The sequence below is a fragment of the Branchiostoma lanceolatum genome, chromosome 1 (genome assembly GCF_035083965.1).
Source record: "Branchiostoma lanceolatum isolate klBraLanc5 chromosome 1, klBraLanc5.hap2, whole genome shotgun sequence".
Classification (NCBI taxonomy): domain Eukaryota; kingdom Metazoa; phylum Chordata; class Leptocardii; order Amphioxiformes; family Branchiostomatidae; genus Branchiostoma; species Branchiostoma lanceolatum.
The window spans coordinates 7,409,273-7,430,197 of record NC_089722.1 but is presented as its reverse complement, the minus strand read 5'-3'; the positions used below and the strand labels follow the sequence as shown (position 1 = coordinate 7,430,197).

Here is a 20,925-nt window from a genome sequence, read left to right as displayed (position 1 = left end):
ATCTGGAAGGGCAAAGTATGCCACAAATTTTAAGTTGTGCAAAAACAGAAGATATACAGCTCAGAGCAGAGCTGCCATGTGTACAGAGGGGGTATGACGGCTCCGAGTGGTTCTAATGATCACACTGGTGGTAACCTTCATCAGTCAGCAGACCTCCTGTTTGACATGCTGAAGGCAAAACAAACCTGGCCACCGCAGTGCCTGGCGACAACACTCCCGCCGTCCCTGGACTGTATCGGGCAACAGCACTGACAAATACAAGCCGCAAACTGTTGAATGTTTCTGTAGGTTTTCCCGTTTCAAGTAACACCAGTGCTTTGATCCAGGCGGAGATGCTTGAACTTAGCAAATGGGGGCTATTCCAGGACATCTTAGCTGTCTCCATCAACACAGGACAAGCCTAATGATCAGGTTGAAATCCAGATATCTAGGTTTGCTCCCCTGCGGCTATAGAAAATTCCCCTGCAGTCCCCAACTCCCCAAGGAAGGCTGTATCGGTCTCTAATGTTTATTATTGGAAGGCCAAGTACAACCATGTTTAGACAATTGAAGTCCAAGATCCTTCCACAGTGAGATTACCACCTAGAGTTTGTCAGACATCTACAGATTTAAAACACAAGGATATATGGGTCAACCCTGACAGATATTGTGGGGTGCCTGATGACAGATATGGGCTCAGAAGGAGAAAAAAATGCAGCCCTTTAAAACAGAAGTCAGGCAGACACACATGGCCATCGTCTTGGCCTAAATCTGAAGAATTAAGCTTTCTTGGGGGTCTTATCAAATGTTCAGGTGTACCTGGGCATGACTATGTCCATACCTTTCTCCCACACAATCCTACTGGATGATTCAGGTTAGGATGAAAAACATTTGGTTGGTGATTAGTATGCAAAGTTTCCCTTTGGGGCAAGATTTGTAGTCATCTGCTGAGAGACATTTCCCAGCAATGATGGTGTTTGACATTGAACTTCACTTATCTAAAGCCTTGAAGTTTAACATGACCAGTTGTCGCAACAAGTCCACCTGACACAACTGTACGAAGGGCATGTGTCCATCACACATTGCCAGATCTCAATATATCTCTTCAGGATTTCGGAGTCAGTTGGGAGGGATTCTTTTTTTTCTTCCTTTTTTCTATTGCAACATGTTGGAAAACTATGTATTCTTAAAGTCCCTTGCCAGGGGTTGACCCCCCAAAAAGGCTAGGCTCTTTCCCTGGGGTCAGTCAGGTAACATCTATGCATATTCTAACAGCTATTTCCCATGCATGTGTTTCCCAACATAATTCAATCTTCTACAAATATCTTCACAGCTAAACCTAAGTTCATTCTTTACCACTCCACTTTTGAGTTCAATCAAAACAAAAACAATCTCAAAGTGTAAACTTAGCATACAAAATTGGGAAGAGTCAAAGTAATCTTGATCTAGTCTCCCCAGTGTTCAGCACCTTTAATTTGAACCATCATTCTTCCCACCCCAGGAGCTACTTCCCTAATGAGCCCCGTACCCTGTGTGTCCATCTGTCTTCTGCTGACCCTAATAGCACTTCTCTTCCTGCAGGCAACTTGCAGAGATGGAGGGGGGCGATTCGTTTGCAAGTTCAAACCAGTGATTTTTTCCTAACAGTGATTTTCGGCATCTTTATCATCTTCAATCAGTTGTTCTTATCTGCCAATTTTGGGGGACTGTAGTCATTAGTCTTTATCTACCAAGACACAGACAGCTCAAAGGTTTTGGAATTTTGCCCTTTTTTGACCATTCTCAGCAACAAGCAGTTGCTGCTCCCTAGAGAACAAAGAGACAGAGATTAACCCCTGGCGAGCTAACCTAACAACTACTATCCCCTTGCTACTTGTCTTATTTAGATTGTTCATAAGACAGCTGCAGCCCGGATCACTTGTTGAGAGACAGCTGAAGAATACAGAATGCCTTGAAGATTCAAGTAGCCTGAAAGAAAGAGGGGGGGGGGGGGGGGGGGGGATTCAGGCCGGCCGAAAAAAGGAGGGTGGGGTGGCTTTTCCCCTTCAGTACGTTTGATTTGCTGAACAGGAATCCCTTGTTTGTGCTTGTCAGCGGTCTGGATTCTTGTACACATTCAGCAGTTGACCCTTAAAGACCCCAGTAAAACTATATAAATACGGGATAATGTAAACTATAGCCTTCAGTATGCGCCTGGCAGCCGTACAGTGCACATCAGTGGAGGCCTGGCTGAGAAAGTTTACCATGTACAAGTTACTCTTCAAGTCATGTTTGAATTCTATAGATAACATATAAGAATTTGAAGTATGGCTACACATAAAGAAGTTAGCTTGAAGGGCAGTTAGCCAAGAAATAAAGTAATGACAACACTGGCTTGCAATTTAGTTTGAGACATTGGCTAGCAGTTACATGTATATGTACTGTTCTACAGAGCCCAGGATTCTATGCTGGTTACAACAACAAGAAGACGCAAAAAATCCCAAGTCATATTTCTAGACACACAACCTAGGCTAATGTTGGGAAGACATTGGAAATTTATATCCATTTAGACACTCTAACACAACGTTGACAGGGTCGATTTGAAAGTTTGAAAATTTGAACAAGGTTGGCTTCCCCCAAACTGAAAGTTGTAGATAGCATTGTCTTGATTATCCAAGGGATCTTATCTGATTGAAACTTCCTTGGATTATGTGACTTTTTGATAGATATCTGGGCCATTCTGCATGGTTTGATACTGTTCATAGAAAAACCAGTACAGAAAAAAGTTTGAATTCTCTGACAGTTATTATGGTAATCTGTCCCTGCTATTGTCCCAGGCTGGCAGACATCTAATCCTTTTATGAATTTATGTGGTTATGGGGGATTAATCCAGCCCTCAACCTGCTGGGCAGCTCACAGTAGGAGCACTCCCTTTACGACTTCCCCAGGGCAAGGTTTTGGTTCCTTTAAACAGCCATGGCACTGAGCGTCCAACACCTCATTCCTGTGGCAAAAGTCACTCCATGCCTATCCATCTTCCTTCACAAGTTAAACAACAGGCTGATCACTTCAGCATGTTCCCATGCAAGCTTGACCTACACCAGCAGTGCTTCCGGAGAAACCCACCTCCAAGATCACGGTGGTCACGATCATGAGTGAACAGGATGATGCTTTTATTGGACAAGACAGTGTCAAGATCGATTTCCTTTCAGCAACCTTCCTGTAAATCCTGGACTCAGGAAGCGTGGCAGTAGTTTTGAATCCAGTAAGTTAATATGATAAGAAGGCCCGCAGCTATAGGAATACTTGTGCTTGAATTGAAGGACAAGGATATCATTGGATCATGATGCAGCTTTGGCATAAAATCTGTGGAACAGAGCTTCATACCTGATCCAGGAACCTTGACTTTTGCACTCAGTTGGACTCTAAATCTTGCTAATACGCACCCTTCTTGGTTGTTAGGAGGCCCCAGCAGCTAGCTAGGAATAACATGACAGGTGATAATTCTGAATTCAGTCATCACAACCAGCAGGGAGAAGCTCATGTTTACAAAAAAATCCTTTAGGGATTTCCACCATCCATACAAAAGATCTTTTTACTTCAATAGAGCATGTTGTTTACTACAAATTTGTTTCATTGGCTCCCAGGCATTCCCTCCCTCCCCTCTGAGATGGATGAACCAATTGGTTATGGATCTGGGTCCTGCAGGGCAAGAACAATGTTCCATTTCTTACACTAGCATGGAAAGTTTCAACAACAGGACAAACCCCTTTTCAAATGCCAGTCCCAGCAACCAACAACTGCAGGGAAGTATTCCATTGTCAGCTCCCTGCCCATGCTTTGTCTCATGTCAACGTAAGCCTCTTTTTCTGACAACGGCACAAAGCCTCTTCTTCCACTTGGACCTGTCGCCATGGCAACAGGGGAAGAATGGGTACTTAATGTTTGATTCCCACTGCGAATCAGGGTGTGAGGGACAATGGGTAATGGATGGGACGCCACTTTCAGATTTCCCTCCTGGAGACTTGGTAATGAAGGCTGCAACAATCAATGCAACGAGCACAAATAGGTATGTGTCAGGTAAAAGGGCTGCCCTGTCCATCTCTGCCTCTCTCCCCTGGCACAGGGCTGGGATTAAAAACTGGCTTCTACACAAGAAACATCAGGTGACGTCCAGCAACAATTACAGCAAGAATAAGAAATGCCTTCCTCGGTCGGAGAACAATGCAATAGTGTGTTTGGTGAAAAACATGCCTATGTGACGAATGTTTTCTCACAGTTTCAGCTGTTTGTTTTGGCAACCTTGCAGGGGAAGTCAGCCTTGTATTAGTGTTGCCACCAACGACTTGCCCAAAAAGTCATTCATGACACATTGTTTCACATTCCTTCAGTAGCGACTGCATAAAAAAGTGGGTTCATTCCTCCTTTCCCAATTCTTCACGCTTTGTACCACTTCTCCCCTTCACAAAATCATGGTCTTTTTCTGTAGTTGGTTTTGTAACATGCTTGCACCAAAACAGCAAATAATTCAGATCTTTATACACATCATAGGAGACATTACTGGCACAAGTGTGGCCAGTCATCCAGCAAACTTCAAAGCCAGAAGCACTTCAGATATCACACTATCTCTGAACATGCAGCAAAGCACAACAATCTACTCAGTACATCTGCTGTCAAAGCAGAATCATTCATGCTTTTCCAACAGGCAATGATTGCTGGCAGACGATGATGCATGCAGCCCTGGGATGCAGCAGGGGTGCTGTCAATGCAACCGATGTTACTGATAGATCTACTCCAGTGCGCTTCTACAATAACACAGATTATACCACGGATACTGGTGCATTACAGTGAACTAAACACAACACCAAGCAACGACATTTCACGACACAAGTGATTGTGAAGGCTGTGACAGTGATTTTGGAAGGTGATTTGATGATGAAAATGGTGCCAACATCCACGGGTGATGACGATGATGACTTTGTTTTCCATACTTACATGCTACGATCCAGGAGAAGGTTTGCAAACGATAAACAACAAACAACAGCAAGTTATTGAATGGAATAATCAAGTCTGAAACAATTTGTACCAAATAGTTCCAGCCTACAAAGGATGGTATACATTCTTAGGCTGACGTGACCTGTGGTAACCTTAATACCAGAAATTTCTTGGAGATTATTACCCTAGAAATAAAGACAATATGCCAATCATGTCTGACACTAGGATTGCATCTTAGTAGGGTCAGATCCTAGGTGTTAGCACACATGTGTACTGCACAACAATCTTATCATGACTACATCACGGCATTTCACAAATACCTCCTTTCTTGTTTTGAAAACAAAAGTTACTACGGTTACCAAGGACATAGGTGGCTGCTATAATTCAGTTGCTTGACATGCAGTAGAAGCATACCGAAAGAACTATCCTAAACATTTATGTAAACATACAGCATCTGACTACTTTGAATGTCACTTTGACTAAACTTCTCGATATTTATTATACTAGATCTATCAATCTGAGATACATTCACAAAATACATTGCACGACACGTTACAAGACTTTCAAAAAATAAAAGCACTTTATTCCTTTCCTTTCCTCTATTGTATGTAAATGAGAAAAGAGAATGAAACGCATACAATAGGGATCGCTGTTTATTTATGTTTAAACTACAGCACAAAGAATGTACTGCTGGTTCAGATGTTAAAACTTAAAGTTAAAGTGATAGGTTAAAATGTTTGCAAGGCCAATGAAAGGTACCTTTGTTGCAGCAGATGTCAGTTATCTAACATATGATCAAACTAATTGCATATGGCAGGTCTTCCAAACCATGCCCACCTGCAAGCTTTCAGAAAAAAATTGGACATGCGACCACATCGCCCTAGGCTATACTGTCACACCCCATGTACCTGGCACAAAGGTTCCTGGGCTGGAATCCAGCAGGTGGCATGCAAAAACAATGCCAAGAAAACTTGTCTCTACTTCTGTTGCTTTATCGATTAGCTATTTCATTTTAAAAACTTTATCTGAAGATATTCTACATGTTTTAAAATATCATTTTCTAGGTCAATTGTGCGTAGATTTCGTTTATACATCATCTTCATTGCTGTATTCTCTACCATTTTGGTTGGCAGTAAGAACACATACAGGTATGTTGTCTGTATAATCAAATGACATGAACATTCCTGCTCTACTTATCATCCATCTTTTGGAATGACTAGCTACAACTTCCAGTGGACCACACCCAGTTATTTCCTCAGGCAGACAAACAGGTGACCAATTAAAGTTACCCCACTGAAAAACTGATGATGTTGTCTGAAAATGTACAATCTGGTACTATCAATGACCAGTTTTGTAACTACCGACAACGTTTGGATGGTACATTCCACAAGACACTGGTACCTATGCTAAGACTTCGGATGAAAAAACACAATTTATCTTAAACAAAACAAATCACTTAAAAGTAACAAGTACACTTCGAAAATAATGAATTCTTTTATTCGGATGCTTTTCAGCCATTGAAACAAGATGATTGGAATCGTTAATGCCTGGACAGGTCTGTGCGCCCAAGGGACAGCTCAGTCAAGGGAAAGGAGCTTTACTTACCCACACTGTGGATGTCGCATATTGATTCTGCCTTTGATTTTTATACTTATCCCAGAATGGTTTTCCAATTACTAGGGTACCCCAGGGGGCTTCTATCACATTTGGGATTAATTTCCCTCAAGAAATAAAATGACAACATTAATGTTGCAACCACCCCATCACAGTAATTGGTCATTATAAATATTTATTTCCAAGATCCCCCCCTCTCTCTCCCCAGCCATGTAAACTGTGCCATTAAAATTCAGCTGCGGCAAAGAGCGATGTCTCTCTGCCACCCAATAATATACAATTGAGTGATGTTTAGAAGAAACTTTGTGCAGGGGGAACGGTTAATTATTGATGACTCTATCCACCCGACCCCCACCTGTATTTCAGGCAATGTTCACGCAGCTGTAAAATTGTCAACCCAAACAGCGGCGGTACTGATCCGTACAGGGATGAATATGCCATCATCACCGCAGAATCAATTGAAAAAGATTTGCTTGCGTCGAGCGGGATTGGCTGGGGCCGGCACGACCTACGACCCATGAAATAGCGCCGTGCATTTATGATAAGCCTTGCGTAAATTGAAATTAATAATCGATACAGCAAAACTGCAAGTGTGAAAAATTCATGCTGGCATTCTGCACTGTCACCTGCACCTGGGGTAGAACTGTGGCCGAGTCGTTACGGCGCTACGCAAATTTCGACGCTTAACTCTCTAATCCACTCTACTTCACTTCCATCACTATTTAGTTCATTTTCAGACAAAACATTGATTTTTCATTCAGAGACTGGATATGGGTTTGTACAAAGACAAAACTATTGACAACTTATCCCCAATCTAATTCATGCTCCTAAATGCTGACACTTTGGTAGAGCTGGTTTTCCCCAGTTTATATCTATCAGAGAGCTGAAAACAAGTATAAGAATACTGGCTTGAATGTAAGCATGTATTATTAAAGCTCCAGCTATCCAAATTACAGTTTTCCAAAAGTGCAGCTCAACTGATCAACACTCATAGCCGAAAACTCGAAGCACAAGATTTTGTAAATAATTGAAAAGATCCTGCATGATACAGCTGTATAAAACGCCAGGTGTGTCCCCAAATTTAGTCTACAGAAGTTGTTCTGAAATTCTCAAACTAAGTTACCTGCAATGTTTATAAAGGTTAGACATCCAGGCTAACGATGTTTAGATACAATTCAATCTCTACAACTGGATAAGATAACTTCCTTTCACATTTCAGCCATCACTCATCTTCATCTCAGTATCACTAGTGTGTGTGTTCGTCATTCTAGCGATGCTGAAGAAGAGTGATGGATGTCACTCAAAATGTCTGGATGTCACTCAAAATGTCTGGAAGTTATCTCCAAATCGTATTCCAGCTGTAGAGACTGAATTGTACTTAAAACTAAAGTTAGCTGTAGAACTTGCAAACAATGCTCCTCCCTCTAACATGCTTGCATCTTGCACATTCATACATAAATAGATAGATACATAAATCTATGTTACAGTTTCCCAGTGACTGACTGATGTTTGCAAAGGCAAGGGAGGAGATACAATCATCTTTCTTTGTCAGTTTGACAAACAGCTAGTCACCTTTTACTCTTTATCTTTGCAAAATGACATCAGAGGTGAAAATTTGTACCATTACCCTACATTCTGGCACAAGGTAAATGACCTTCAATCAACCCCGCCAACTGCACTACCCCCTTCCCCAACTAAATTTGCCCTGGAATATGGGTTATGCACTGATTAACCTTTAACTCTTTTTTTTATCCCTCAAAATCATGCCCTCTTTCAGGTCATCTTACTCAAAACCTCAAGGTCAAGTCGTCCACGACGCCGAAACAAATGATGAATGAGCCTCATGCTCTTATAGAAGACCTGTCTTCATACAAGTTTTGTTCTTAATAATGATATTCAACATCTTATAACATTGTTATTATCATCGAACATATCTTAATTACAAGCACATTGATTTATATTTTAAGTGACAGTCCTATCAGCTAATAAAAACTGTTCCATCAGTATCACCCTCATTGCAAAAATATTGTCAGATCAAATTAATTTTGAAGAAAAGGCTTTGTTGCCATCATTTGCCTCTTTAGTACGGACACATCAGCATTATAGTTCTAATGCTGATGCTGTCCTTTTGTGAGAACTTTAAACACAACACAGATGCAATGTTGACAGGTCCTTTCCTTGTAGTGCTGCTTACCAGGAAGCATATGTGACAATTTTCACACTCAAGAGAGCTGCACTTGGTGAGGTGTTGTCTGATTAGCAATGTTAACCTTGGTGTTACCAAGGATTGTCAGTGGTACACGACCCTTTCCCTACACAAAAGGCTAGGGCACGGGGTGACATCACTGCATCATTTTAGGATGACACGATTTAGTCGATTTAGTCCCCAAACCCGAGGCCTGTATCCCGAGGCCAAGCACGACAGCGTTCCCAGTTACCAGGCTAATTTGGGATTCTTGGTGCCCCTCCACAACTGAATAAGATTTTCCCAGGTCGCTGGGTAGGCCACTGATTGGAAAGTCGAGAAAATTGTCAAGCTCAGGGAGATAGAGATGGAGGATAGGGAGGGCAGCTGGTGGGACAAAAAGCAATAGAGGGCAATGATTATACAGTAGTACAAGAGAGGTCTGCCAATACCTTCCAATTGCCTGCATGGAAGCATACGAATTCAAAGGCTACGTCCTGCCAAGTGTAAGGCAGAAGTAGGCTCTTCGCACAGTCAATAGGAATTTCTGTTCATACATAAGCAATGTATTGGCTGGCTCTTCAATGAATACTCAAAACAACAGTATTTGGACAGGAGTTGAATGTAGGAATTTTTCCAAGACACAAAGCAGACAATTGCTGAACTATAAAGGTTGGAGCTTGCTTTTGTCTAAATAATGTCTTCTACTAGTTCTAGCAAAATGAGGAATTCCTGGCTACATATACTTTACATCCTCTTTCAAAGAGAACTGTCTTCGTGGCCTACTTGCTTTTGATCCCTTTCTTCGAAAACTTCTGAATAGACATCAATAGAATTTAGATACTGCATTTCCAAAGACCACTATCGACAACACGCTGGTCTCCGAAGGGAAGTAAACCTTGCACGGTCTCTCGTTTCCTGGCTGTTTGTATGCTTGTCTGCGTAAAAATGGTCCCAAAGCTCTCCGGTGCTTAATGCTGGCGCAGACTTTGGCTGCAGCGAGCTGCTATCACCTGCGCTATAAAACCCATCAGTACAGCTTCACTATGCCGCCTGGACCGATCAGGTCCTCAGCCATGAAATTTGATGTCATCATCTTTGAGACCTCTTCCTTGCCAAGAGTCCTTTATCAAAGGGTCAACTTGTGATCCACTGATTGACCAAGCTGCCCTTTAAGACTACTCTCTTATCGATGCTTCATTATCACAAAGTCATTTCCACAACCGCATGCATGTACTACATTCACAGGTGACCGTGGCCCAATTTCAAGCCTGACCTATTGAATGTTATCTTATATCTAGAATTAAAGCCCAAACATTTCTGTTGCCAGCTGTAAAAAAGAATGAAGAACTTCTTTGTTGTTGATTTTGCTTGCACGCTTCCTTCAAAGCCACATTACGGAACCATCAGATTTAACTGTCTGCTGCGCACTGGCTGACAGAGCTGTTCAGCATTACTAGTCCATGGGGGTTCACACATCGAATGTTACAATCATTCGGCATGGAACGTTATCACAGTTACTATTGCCTGAAGGATCTAGTGGGTGCCGTGAAACATTTGTCATGCCTGATAAGAGCGTCTCACATATCTGACGCTTACATAAAATTTGTATCTGTACAAATCAGTTACACGTCATTATAATTTCTTGGCAGTACGGAGAACATCTGATGACATTTATTACCAATTGTGGCTACACATGTCTACTATTATCGTCTTTGTGATTATATACTGTAATGTTCCTGTTTTTTCACACTAATATTAATAATTCCTGCATCAAGGATAGGAAGGTAAAAGTCAGGGAGGGTTTTTCTTGATTACAATTATCAGTATCTTTTCAGAATATTTCAGACGAAGGTTCTATATCTGCATGTATCCCATCTCTACATCATTATCTAAGGACTGTATCATGCTGAGAATCATAAACCACCTGAGATAACCCCTGCTGTTCATGGAACCATTATGTTAGCATATGTTCGTATAGGAAGGCCTTGACAGTCTTCTGCATGGCACTAAAAAGTTGGAAGCATCTGTTTTCATGAATTCAATAATTTGAGTTTGCAATATTTATCAACCTTCAGCTTTTACAACGGTCACAAATAAATGGCTTTGTAATGTAGGCTCTACTTTTTCTCAATACTTGCAAAATCAGGTAACTGAGACCTATATTCTTGTAATGTTGGTTGGTATACCATACCAGCCAACACCCTCACAGCTGGCAACTGCAAATAAAACCACTCCCAAGTGACAATCAAACCTGAACCCCACTCATAGCCAAATCCCTTCATACCATTTCTACCAATCTAATTTAACACATACCTGCACAGTTTCAATTTCGTCCATTCTATTTAACCTTTAGCCATATTGATTGCCGATAGACACCACCAAGGGCATTACAAAATACATATTGAAAAAAAAATTAATTTCAAGCACAAATAATTAATTTTTTTTTTTCATTAACAACTGTCGTTAAAAAAATATAGGAGATCAAAACGTAAGTTATAGGTCAACTGGCAACTTAAGATACTTCCTAACAATTTTTTTGTAACTTCGTGTCTTTTCTGTCACCACCCACAGAACTTAAAATGCACAGAACGTACATTTTCCATTAATATGCTTTTAACAGAGTAGAGAAGATTTCTACCTTAATACAGCATAAACCTTGGAGTACAGTCAATATCACTTCCTAGAAATAGTACTGCAATTCTAAATTGGATAGTGCTTGAATCAGACAAATGGGCAAAAATGTACATTGTTGTTAGATCAACGGATATCATGCAGCATACTTTCAAATGTGGCTTTGTTTGCATTCATAAGGCATATACTTCTGCAACAATTTTTGACACAGGGCCTAGTAATGCAGAAAAGCATCCTAACAAGTGCTTAGCCTCCTCATTATAGATCCATTACGCTTTTATGCAGGATAGGAAAGGGATGATCTCTGGTCATCCTACAGATTCCCAGTAAGCACTACAAATTCCGTATCCTTTGATGATTGACAGATTTATATTTAAATTCATAAAGTAGAAGTATTCACAGAAAGACAAACAGAATATTTCAATGCAGATTTCCTGTTCAAAAATCAAGCAGGTTCATGTGACAAATTTGGGAGTAAATTTACAAAATAAGGAGATCTTTAAAATTCTATGAATCCAATATTGTATGGAGTTTATATCTAATACAAAAATGGGGGAAGGGCATTTGACAGATCCAAAAGGTCAATGTCTATGAGGTCAAGCACCTTTGACCTTGATATCTATGAGGGTCATCTGAATAAGTTGGCAATTAACTGTTCTTTCGAGTTTCTTGACTCCATATGTTTTAATCAAAAGCAAATGGAGTCAATTAAAGTGTTAGTGTATTTCAAAAATTGCTGTAATAGGAAAAGATATATTTGTACATAAGTCAAAGTTAACAAAAAGAAACAAATTCTAAAGATACCTGAGGCATACTACTATTGAAGAGAATTGATAAGAGTGCACTGTTCATTTCCAATATTTTCTGCAACCTGCTTTGTGCATTTCCAAATACAAAATGACTTAATGAAGTTCCATTCAATTAAGTCCTGTCAGCACTGGAACATGCATATGATCATCCATCTTGAGTCTTCTTGACTGAGACAGAGTAGACAGTTTAAACTAGTAAAAAGATTTTTCAAGACTTCCTGGTGGTAAGTACAGCCCTGGCCAAAGGAAGGAAGTGATCAAATTATGCTTTTACGGTCCAAGAATCTTCTTAATGATTTTTAACTATTACAAGGCGAGGTAAAATGACTCTTTGGCACAGGCCTTTGCTCTTACTGTGCTTACTCCGGTTTTATGATGCCTTTAATCAAGGTCAAATCATGCTGAAGAATCCAAGAATCAGTTTAATGATTTTTAACCAATGGAAGATGAGGTAAGATGACTCTTTCTTTAAGTCTTTGGCAGAGGTCTCTGCTCTCTGTGCTTACTCCAGTTTTATGAAGTTGCCCTTTTCAAGCTCATAGGATGTGGCACAGTGCCCTGATTTTCTTTATTGTTAGGAACCCAGGAGACTAAACAGTAGCTTCAATATTCCAGTCAGAAGAAACAGGCCGTAACTCTATTCTACCTAGTTGTTGCACACACTTTCATGCTACAGGAGGTACCAGACAATGCATTACTCCCTCTGCAGCTTTACTGGGAGCCCACGTACCACTTTACGGGCAAGAATTATAACTTTGCTCTGACAGATTGACGATGGATTGTGGTCAGGTTAGCGCCAATTGGGATAATGCCACGATATGGCAGCCCGCTCTTTCCTCCCTGGACGGAAAATCCATAACTGCCAGGACTTTTGTTAATTAAACAAATGACAACCACAGTTAAGTATACTGCTGGCTTATGTTTTACAGCTACTATTAGGTATGGGTTCTTTAGACACGACGTTACAAGTGACCACAATATCATTCTACAAAGTGCAATCAATAGGCATACCATACCTTTGAGCAACTTTCTCTTGATTAAACAAAGTACCAACCAATTGCCCTACCATAGAACCCAATGTCTCCTATTCCATTTGTCATAAACCTTTCCAAATGGAAAAGTGTAGGCCATGGGACCTTTTGTGGTTGCCTGAGACAAACAATACTGTTACAGTTGGGTCTGGGCTTGGACGTTTGCCATGACATTAACTTTAGAAGTAAAAAAATTTGTGGGGCTTGGTCAATGATTCCGGAAACAAAATAATCTCCCTAAAAACTGACATAATGAAAGTTTTGGCCATCAAATCTCAAACTTCCTGGTATGTAATAAATGAATTCAAAATAAAAAAAGTAGAATTTCTTTACGTTTGGTTTGCCTGATTAAGATTTATGTGTACAAGTAAATGGTGTTGTTATTTTCTGCAGGCCCCGTTTATCTTATTACTCACATGTACTACTGATGTAGTTCTGTAGTTCATATCAACAACTGTACAATGTCACAAGACTCCCTATCACCACCTAGGTGTCTCTTTGCCACCACATACTTCTCTATCTAGCCCCCATCTCATTAGCTGTTTAGCCTTGACTTCAGGAAGTCTGGAGTGTCCTGGGAAGGTGATTATCTGTGTGCCCTGGGAATGTGATTATCTACTATTATACCTGGGTAGTAAGAGATTAGGGCTGTTGGAATTTCATAACAATTACAACCTTCCTGATTGATTGATTGACTGGTTGGATGTTTTTCTAAAGGGTAATCAGGCCTTGACTGTATGTATGTGTATAGTGTATGTGTGCGCTTGTGTGTATTGGTATGTATATTATACTATTTCATTGATCATAAGGTTATGATATTGTACAAATGTAAACTTTATAAATAACTGGCAAACAAAGGCACTATGGACCTGTCTCTTTCATATATATATGTGCAATTTGTTCCATTAGAGGCTCAAGTTCAAAAGTCCACAGGACAGAAAACTCCTACAGTATGGGAGAAGTTACACAAGTGTCCCCTGATAAACTACCCATGCAGCTTTTTCTTTTTTCCCAGGCTGGGGTGTAAGCTGACACTATAGGTCCATGTACTTTTGCCATGTGAGTAAAGTTCTCCTGTAATCCCCCTCTCCCCATTCTCCAAATAACACAGTCATTTGCAAAATCCATTCACAGCATTAGGATTTCTTTGGGGTCCAGAGGGGGACTCGAATTTCCAGAATTCCAAGCTCCTGGCAGTTTCAGAGACTCCAGGATAGCAAGGTTCCATCTAATGACACCCAAGCTATCCCAGAAGGCTGCTGGGCAACAACAGGAGATCATGTGACAATTTAGCAAAAGACTGACAAATGCTTCAGGGGCAAAAAAACTGTCAAGTCAGGATAGCGAAGGGACATACTAGAAACAAACACATACTGTGAGTATTTCTAGAAGTGTTTGAAAGACAAAAATGGAAGAGGTTGGCAAGAGCCTTGGGACCAAAGTTGTATATAGAAATAAACAGTGGTTTGTTTGGCTTTGTGACTGGAAATAAACCCTTTAGGGGCTGGTTTCTGTCAGAGTACACCTCAGTTGGGGCTGGTTTAGGACCCAGAGCAGGAAGAACAACAAATAGGAGACCTTTGGGGGCAGAGGACACAGACAGGCAGTCCTGACTCTCCCCCATCTTGTCTACATTACCTGAGGGTGTGAAAGGGTTTTCAGGATCAGGAAAAAAAAACTTGACAAAATTACCTTTTTCCAAGCATAGCAAGGATTTGATAAGTTTGCTAAATTAACCATTTTGAAGAAAGAAAAAATGTCATGAACATTTACTATCAGCAGTTTTAACTTTACTTGTTTCTAAATCCCACAAGGGAGAGATTAATAACCATGAAAAATTACACCAATGGATCTGTCAACAGCCTTCCAAAACACACTTTCAACTTTTTGGTTCTAGGTAATATGCTACAGTGTCTACCAAGAGATCTTCTGACCCCTTTGAGCTGTATTTGCAGACAAATGATGTCAGAACTTGGCAAGAATACAGGTAGGTAAGGTGACAAGTGTCGAAAGGTGACATATAAAGGACCTCAAAGAGGATAATCGTCCCTGCTAATGTGTGAAAGCCGTTATTGTCTATCTGGTTCAGTAGACCAATTACTTCTACACAGCCATTTTTGTTCTGGGCTTGTCCATTTTGGTGGAAAGGGAGTATGTCACCACAGTGCTTTCTTCTCTTTATTTTGAGCCTATCAATGAGATTGTGCCAATTTTGCACAGGTAGAGTAACTCACTGAGCAGAAAATTAATAACATTTGTAGCTACTTTCTTCAATAAATTGTGCGAACTACACGTGTCTTTAGATATTCCGGTGTCAAACTACATTTAAACAGTTTGGGTTCATGCTTTGTGTTGGGGTCTGCTTTGCGCTAAGCAATTTAACTGTCTGCCAAAAATGTCATGCTAAGACAGCTAGCTCTCTTTCCTAATGGATGATATATAAATGTATTAGATTGTATCAAAATTTCAATCATACTCGTTTGATCACAACAATGCAGCAGAGCAACTGACGCCATCAGAATTAACATGTTAAGAAATCTTAAATTACATAATTATGATTATGTGTTCGTTTCCATTGACAATTTTTCTAGTTTGTATCTCAAATTAGACACCAAACTTCTAGAAGAAGATGATAATAACAAACTTGCTCTGTTCCCGGTCATACTAATCAAATCAACATTTATCAGTTATAAATGTATTATAGTTTATCAAGATATCCAATTAACTTCTTTTGACCATGACTGATTTGTAGTTTAAATAAACAGAATATTAAAAAAAAGGCACATGTCAAACTGAAGGCAATTTTCCCTGGGGGCTGCCTTTGAGCAGAAACCTATTAAAAAGGTTATCAAACTTAACGATCATTGGGCCAGGGACAATTATTAATCAATACTCTGGCTGCAATATAGACAGCTGTTAACCTGGTATTAATAAGCCTACAGGCAACATGCATTGCATTACCATAAGATTTCCCTTTCACAGTTTTTGTTATCACCTAGGGAATATGTAAAAACAGTTCTAAATAGATTGCTTCTTTACCCTCTTGCACAGAGACCCTGTCCCCTACACCCCACCCCTGAATCAGTAACATGTGGAAGTAATACACAACATATTTGGGAAGTACCACACAACTGGCCTTGACTGTTTCAATTGTCTGGCTAATCTATTCCACATTCTTAAGTTTGAACCTTGCTTCTTGGTTATCAACATGGCAACTTGATACAAGAAGGCAAACCATTACATTTCCCAAAGGAAAATAAAAAAAGAACAGGTGTAGTTTTTATTCTCCTGAAAATTCGTACACAAATACCTCCTCGACTTTAATAGCCATTGCTCCTGGCAGATGTTATTATATTTTTTCACTACATCAGATCAGGCTTAATAGAGGTTAATTAGTTTTGCTCTAGAGCACGATGTATAAAAACAAGTGGCTTGTCATTGAAATGAAAACTCTTCTTCTTAACCTTTTCTGAAAGATGAAGGGTCCTTTGAGGAATTGATTTTCATATAAGAGAAAGAAAGCATCAAGGACACTCACCGATGGCACGAGTAGCTTCTTCACTTCTTCTACGGCCCTCTGCAGCTTGATGCGTGCTCTGGTCTCGCAGTCCTCCACCGTGATCAGGACGTGCAGCTCGTCGTTCAGGTGCTCCCAGTTGGGCTTGCCTCTGTTCTGCTCCTCCTGGAGGAAAAGGAAGAGAAAAAAGAAACTTGTCAGCATATCTGTGTTCATGTATCTCGCTTACAGACACCTTCTCGTCAGAGCTTTTGATTCCCAGCTCTGAGGAAGGTGTCTGATAGACATCAAAATGTAAGCAGGTGAGATACATTACTTGTTGTGTGAAAGAAAAACTTCAATATCCAGTGTACATATTCTGTTAGCCTTTTTCATCAACAGTAACTTTCTTGGCAGGCTGGGAGGAGGAAATGGTGGCTGCTGCTGGAATCATTCCAAATGGTTGTGTTTCTGATTTGTTCCATCTCTAATTGTAAACCCTGTCAGTATATATATATATATATATATATATATATATATATATATATATATATGTTGTCATTTTTCAAGGATACCCATGGATACAACGGCACAATCTTCACAAAATTCATTTGCAACAGTTTCCACTGTTAGTGAAAAGGAAGGTTACAAGCACGCTATTTTCTATTAGCCATTCCCTGACCAGTTAATTTTACCTTCTAGGTGGCACGTAGCTCAGCAAAGATTCTATCTATTGTTCCCTGTGTATTCTTTACTAATCCATTAGACTTTGTGGTACTTTCTGAAGAGACTAACTAGATTTTGTACCTCTAGTATACATAATGCGCTAATACCTTGATATTTACGCTCACACAATACAAAGAAAATGTCTGATTGTCAAAGCTAATAATCTTACTTTTCAAATTTTAAAAGCATACTCTGTGTTCCAGTAAAGAGAAACTTCATTTCGTAAATCAATAAGAGTCTTTTACCTCCCCACAAATGTAAACCCCCCTCCCCACAGGGCTTCTGTTACACAACAGGGTCACTGGGGTATGCCACACAATGCATACCTGTAATGTAAGTCAGGAAAATAGACAACCACATGCGTGCCAAGATGGCCCCAGGCTATTGTTGTAAAGCTACATGGGCATGAGTGTGTAGAGATGTTGTTCTGATCAGTTTACTACTTGCTAGTAAGCCAACACCTGTCAGGCTTTTCTAAGAAAGATATACATACTATATATATATATGTACTACACTAAATATGCTGTACTAGAGGGAATAGACCTAACATGAGTTTGTACTTAAACTTCTTGCCACGACTGACTTTCTGCATTTAAATCTAGGTCAGCAGGATACATGAATACAGGTGTACCATTATGTGTGTTATGTGGACAATTAAATGTACACCCTCAGGTCTCAAGGAATGACGCAAAACAGGGCATTGCCTTCTGCTAAAGAAGAAATTTTTGTAACATACTTTAAATCTTGAAATGTTCGGGGTTGTTAATTTTCAGTGACTTCTCCAACACAAGTTCATGACACCACGAGTATATATATTTCCTATGCATTAATACTGTATTAAATGCAAACTTTAAACACTGCAAAATAAAATACAGACGAAGCCACTTAATTGCACATCGGATAAACGCACCTTCAATTTAATTGCACCGAATCCCAATATCCAAAACCGGTTCCCATTCACTGCATTGTTAGTGACTCCGCATATCTGCACCGCACATGGTCACCAATGCCGGATAACTGCACCAATTTTTTCAAAAATCCTCGACAAGTTAACTGAAGAGGTGCGCTAAAATCGGCAAACGCGGTACAAATGAGCCGATACCTGCCGGTGTAAAGGCGCAATACCGCCAATATGTTTAAAACTGTTTTGAGTAGCAAAAGAAGGCGGTCTTCATTGACAATTACGTCGATAGGAATCGTATGGGAGGTCCCGGGCGGGTCACCCGTAATCAGTAACCAAGTTTTAGTTTCAATTCCTAGTTTCATGGCGATACATGATTTACGTAAATCGACAACTGCACTCTACGTAATGTAACACAGAAACTGTTATCCCATGAGTGGCATGACGATGTTTCAGAATGCCTCCCCTGTAACATTACGTGTGTTGTAATGCGGTAGATCGCATGGAAAAATGAAAGAATGTAAAATCAAAACAGGTTCCTAGTCATTTCTTTAATTTCAGCAAAGGGTCAATAGATAAAGTTAATAACTGAATAATTTCGTCTGTTTTCTTTGTGCTGGTGTTTCTGTCTAACAATATACCCCCTCGCCCATGGTGGTGCGGTCCAGCTGGGCATTTCGCATAATTGCACCAGCCGGATAATTGCACCAAAAATGCTGACAAATGGATGGTGCAGTTAAGCGGATTCTACTGTAAAAAAACACTTCTACCACGAAAAATAAATGAATTTACAGTAAGTGGAAAGGTGAGAAGAATAAAAGACAATGGGTTCCTTTACCCCAGCAGTTTAAAAAATGGCTTCACTCTGACCTCACTACCCTTCTTTCCATTTACCCACCCACATGCAAACAGGCCAAAGGCAATGCTAATGTCCATAGAATAATGAAAATGTTCATAAAGATGTCAGAGATGTTTCATGCAACACACTAAAGGTAAATGAGGTCATTCATTTCTGATCAAAGGGGAGGGAGGAGTCAGTTCATCACCCTGAAAGAATGATGGAAACAACACTCTGAACCTGACAAAGAGAGATGAGCAGAATTTTACCAAATGGTTAACCTACATCTGCTTTTACCTTGTAAAACTAAATGTATGCAAATATAGCATTGAGGGGTTGTTTCAAACAAAAATCTGTCTTGAAAAGATTACAGACTTACAAGAAAGGATGTTTAAATATAAATAGAAAACAGCAACTCGCTCACTTCCTCTGCACTTCAAAATATTAAGATGTTTGTCAACTGCTGTGGCCTTCAAGTGCTGAATTATCTCTCTGCGAGAGCAACATTATCTATTGTGCAGTGTTAGCAAAGTGACATAACCACAGCCCCTTTCCAGCATAACTTTGAAAGTTGCAGTCACAGGGGGTGTCCCAATTACCACACAGTTTATGGTCACTAAAATAACTGTGTTTGAGTTCATTATTTCACAGTCTAACACCTCTCTTTAGTACAGTCTCCCTCTAGGCTAGTTATGGTCTCCCGAAGACTCTTGAATCAAACTGTCATTTCTGATAAAGTAAGTTTAAGTTGGAGATTGGCTTCAAAAAAGGGTAACACATGTATAAAAATCCATGGTCTAAACCCTAACAATATATGTGATGTAACAAACTTTTTCACAGCGTGTACTTCACACTATAAACAGATACTTCTCACCTCCTTCCACAGCTGTTTGACACTATAAACGATTATTCATGACTTTTTCATGACACCTTTCTTGACAAAATACATCACGTTATCTCAGGAGGTTTCCATGACAGCTACTGCGGTTTCTATTTCGTGGTAGATAGAAAATGAAGTGTTCGTGGTGATTTTTAATTTCTCGTTTGAAACAATAGTAGCGCTACAGTCATAGGTGGCCAGAAAGTTTCGCTGTGGTTTTAAGTTCGTGCTGAAAGTTCACAGAGAAAACCGGAAACATAAAACCACCACAAACATTTCTGCATCCACAGTATTCAATTTGATGTACAAGGTAGTACATTTCTCACGACCTTGAAGTGGTTCCAAAGACATTTCTAAAACAAGTTCTACTTGGTGCATATCAACTTCTGTGGTATAGGACCTAGAAATATGAAACAGACCTAAGCATTTACAAGATCAGCAGCCAATTATTCCTAGGACTGTCAACCTGTACTCCTTTGATAATATTTTGAAAACAAAAGACAGCATGTTGTAACTTTGGTTGGCTTTCGTTCACCAGCATAAATCTTTACCAGCTGTATTTAGACAGATACAAGCAAGTTTAAGTAGTAGCCAAGTTGTCTGATTCTTACTGTGCTATTAGGAACAGATAATAACAAGTGTGATGTGATGACAGTGGTAGAGTTTTTTTGATAGCATAAGCTGTTTGTCATTTTTCTTATCTCATTGTTACAGATAGAAACTTTGTTATAGATCTATACATCATGTCAGTAGATCAACTCTGAAGAATACAAGTTACACAGTCAATAAGGGGCTTTTAGGGAAGAAGTCATTTTTCACGCATCTATCTCACTGATAATATAATGCTTTCAGAACACT

The 20,925-nt window shown here is 39.9% G+C and overlaps 1 protein-coding gene across 9 annotated transcripts in view; it reads right to left on the bottom strand.

The window, feature by feature from the left end:
- The window catches only part of LOC136432742 (KH domain-containing RNA-binding protein QKI-like), a 69,345-nt gene that overhangs the window by 14,653 nt on the left and 33,767 nt on the right, over positions 1-20,925 (bottom strand). For all 9 annotated transcript variants that reach the window (XR_010755590.1, XM_066424433.1, XM_066424523.1 and 6 more), the window contains exon 5: positions 16,765-16,908. Coding sequence is in view for 8 of the 9 variants with exons in the window: in XM_066424433.1 (XP_066280530.1) it covers positions 16,765-16,908 (144 nt within the window). In the remaining variant the exon portion in view is untranslated. The remainder of the gene's footprint in view (positions 1-16,764; positions 16,909-20,925) is intronic.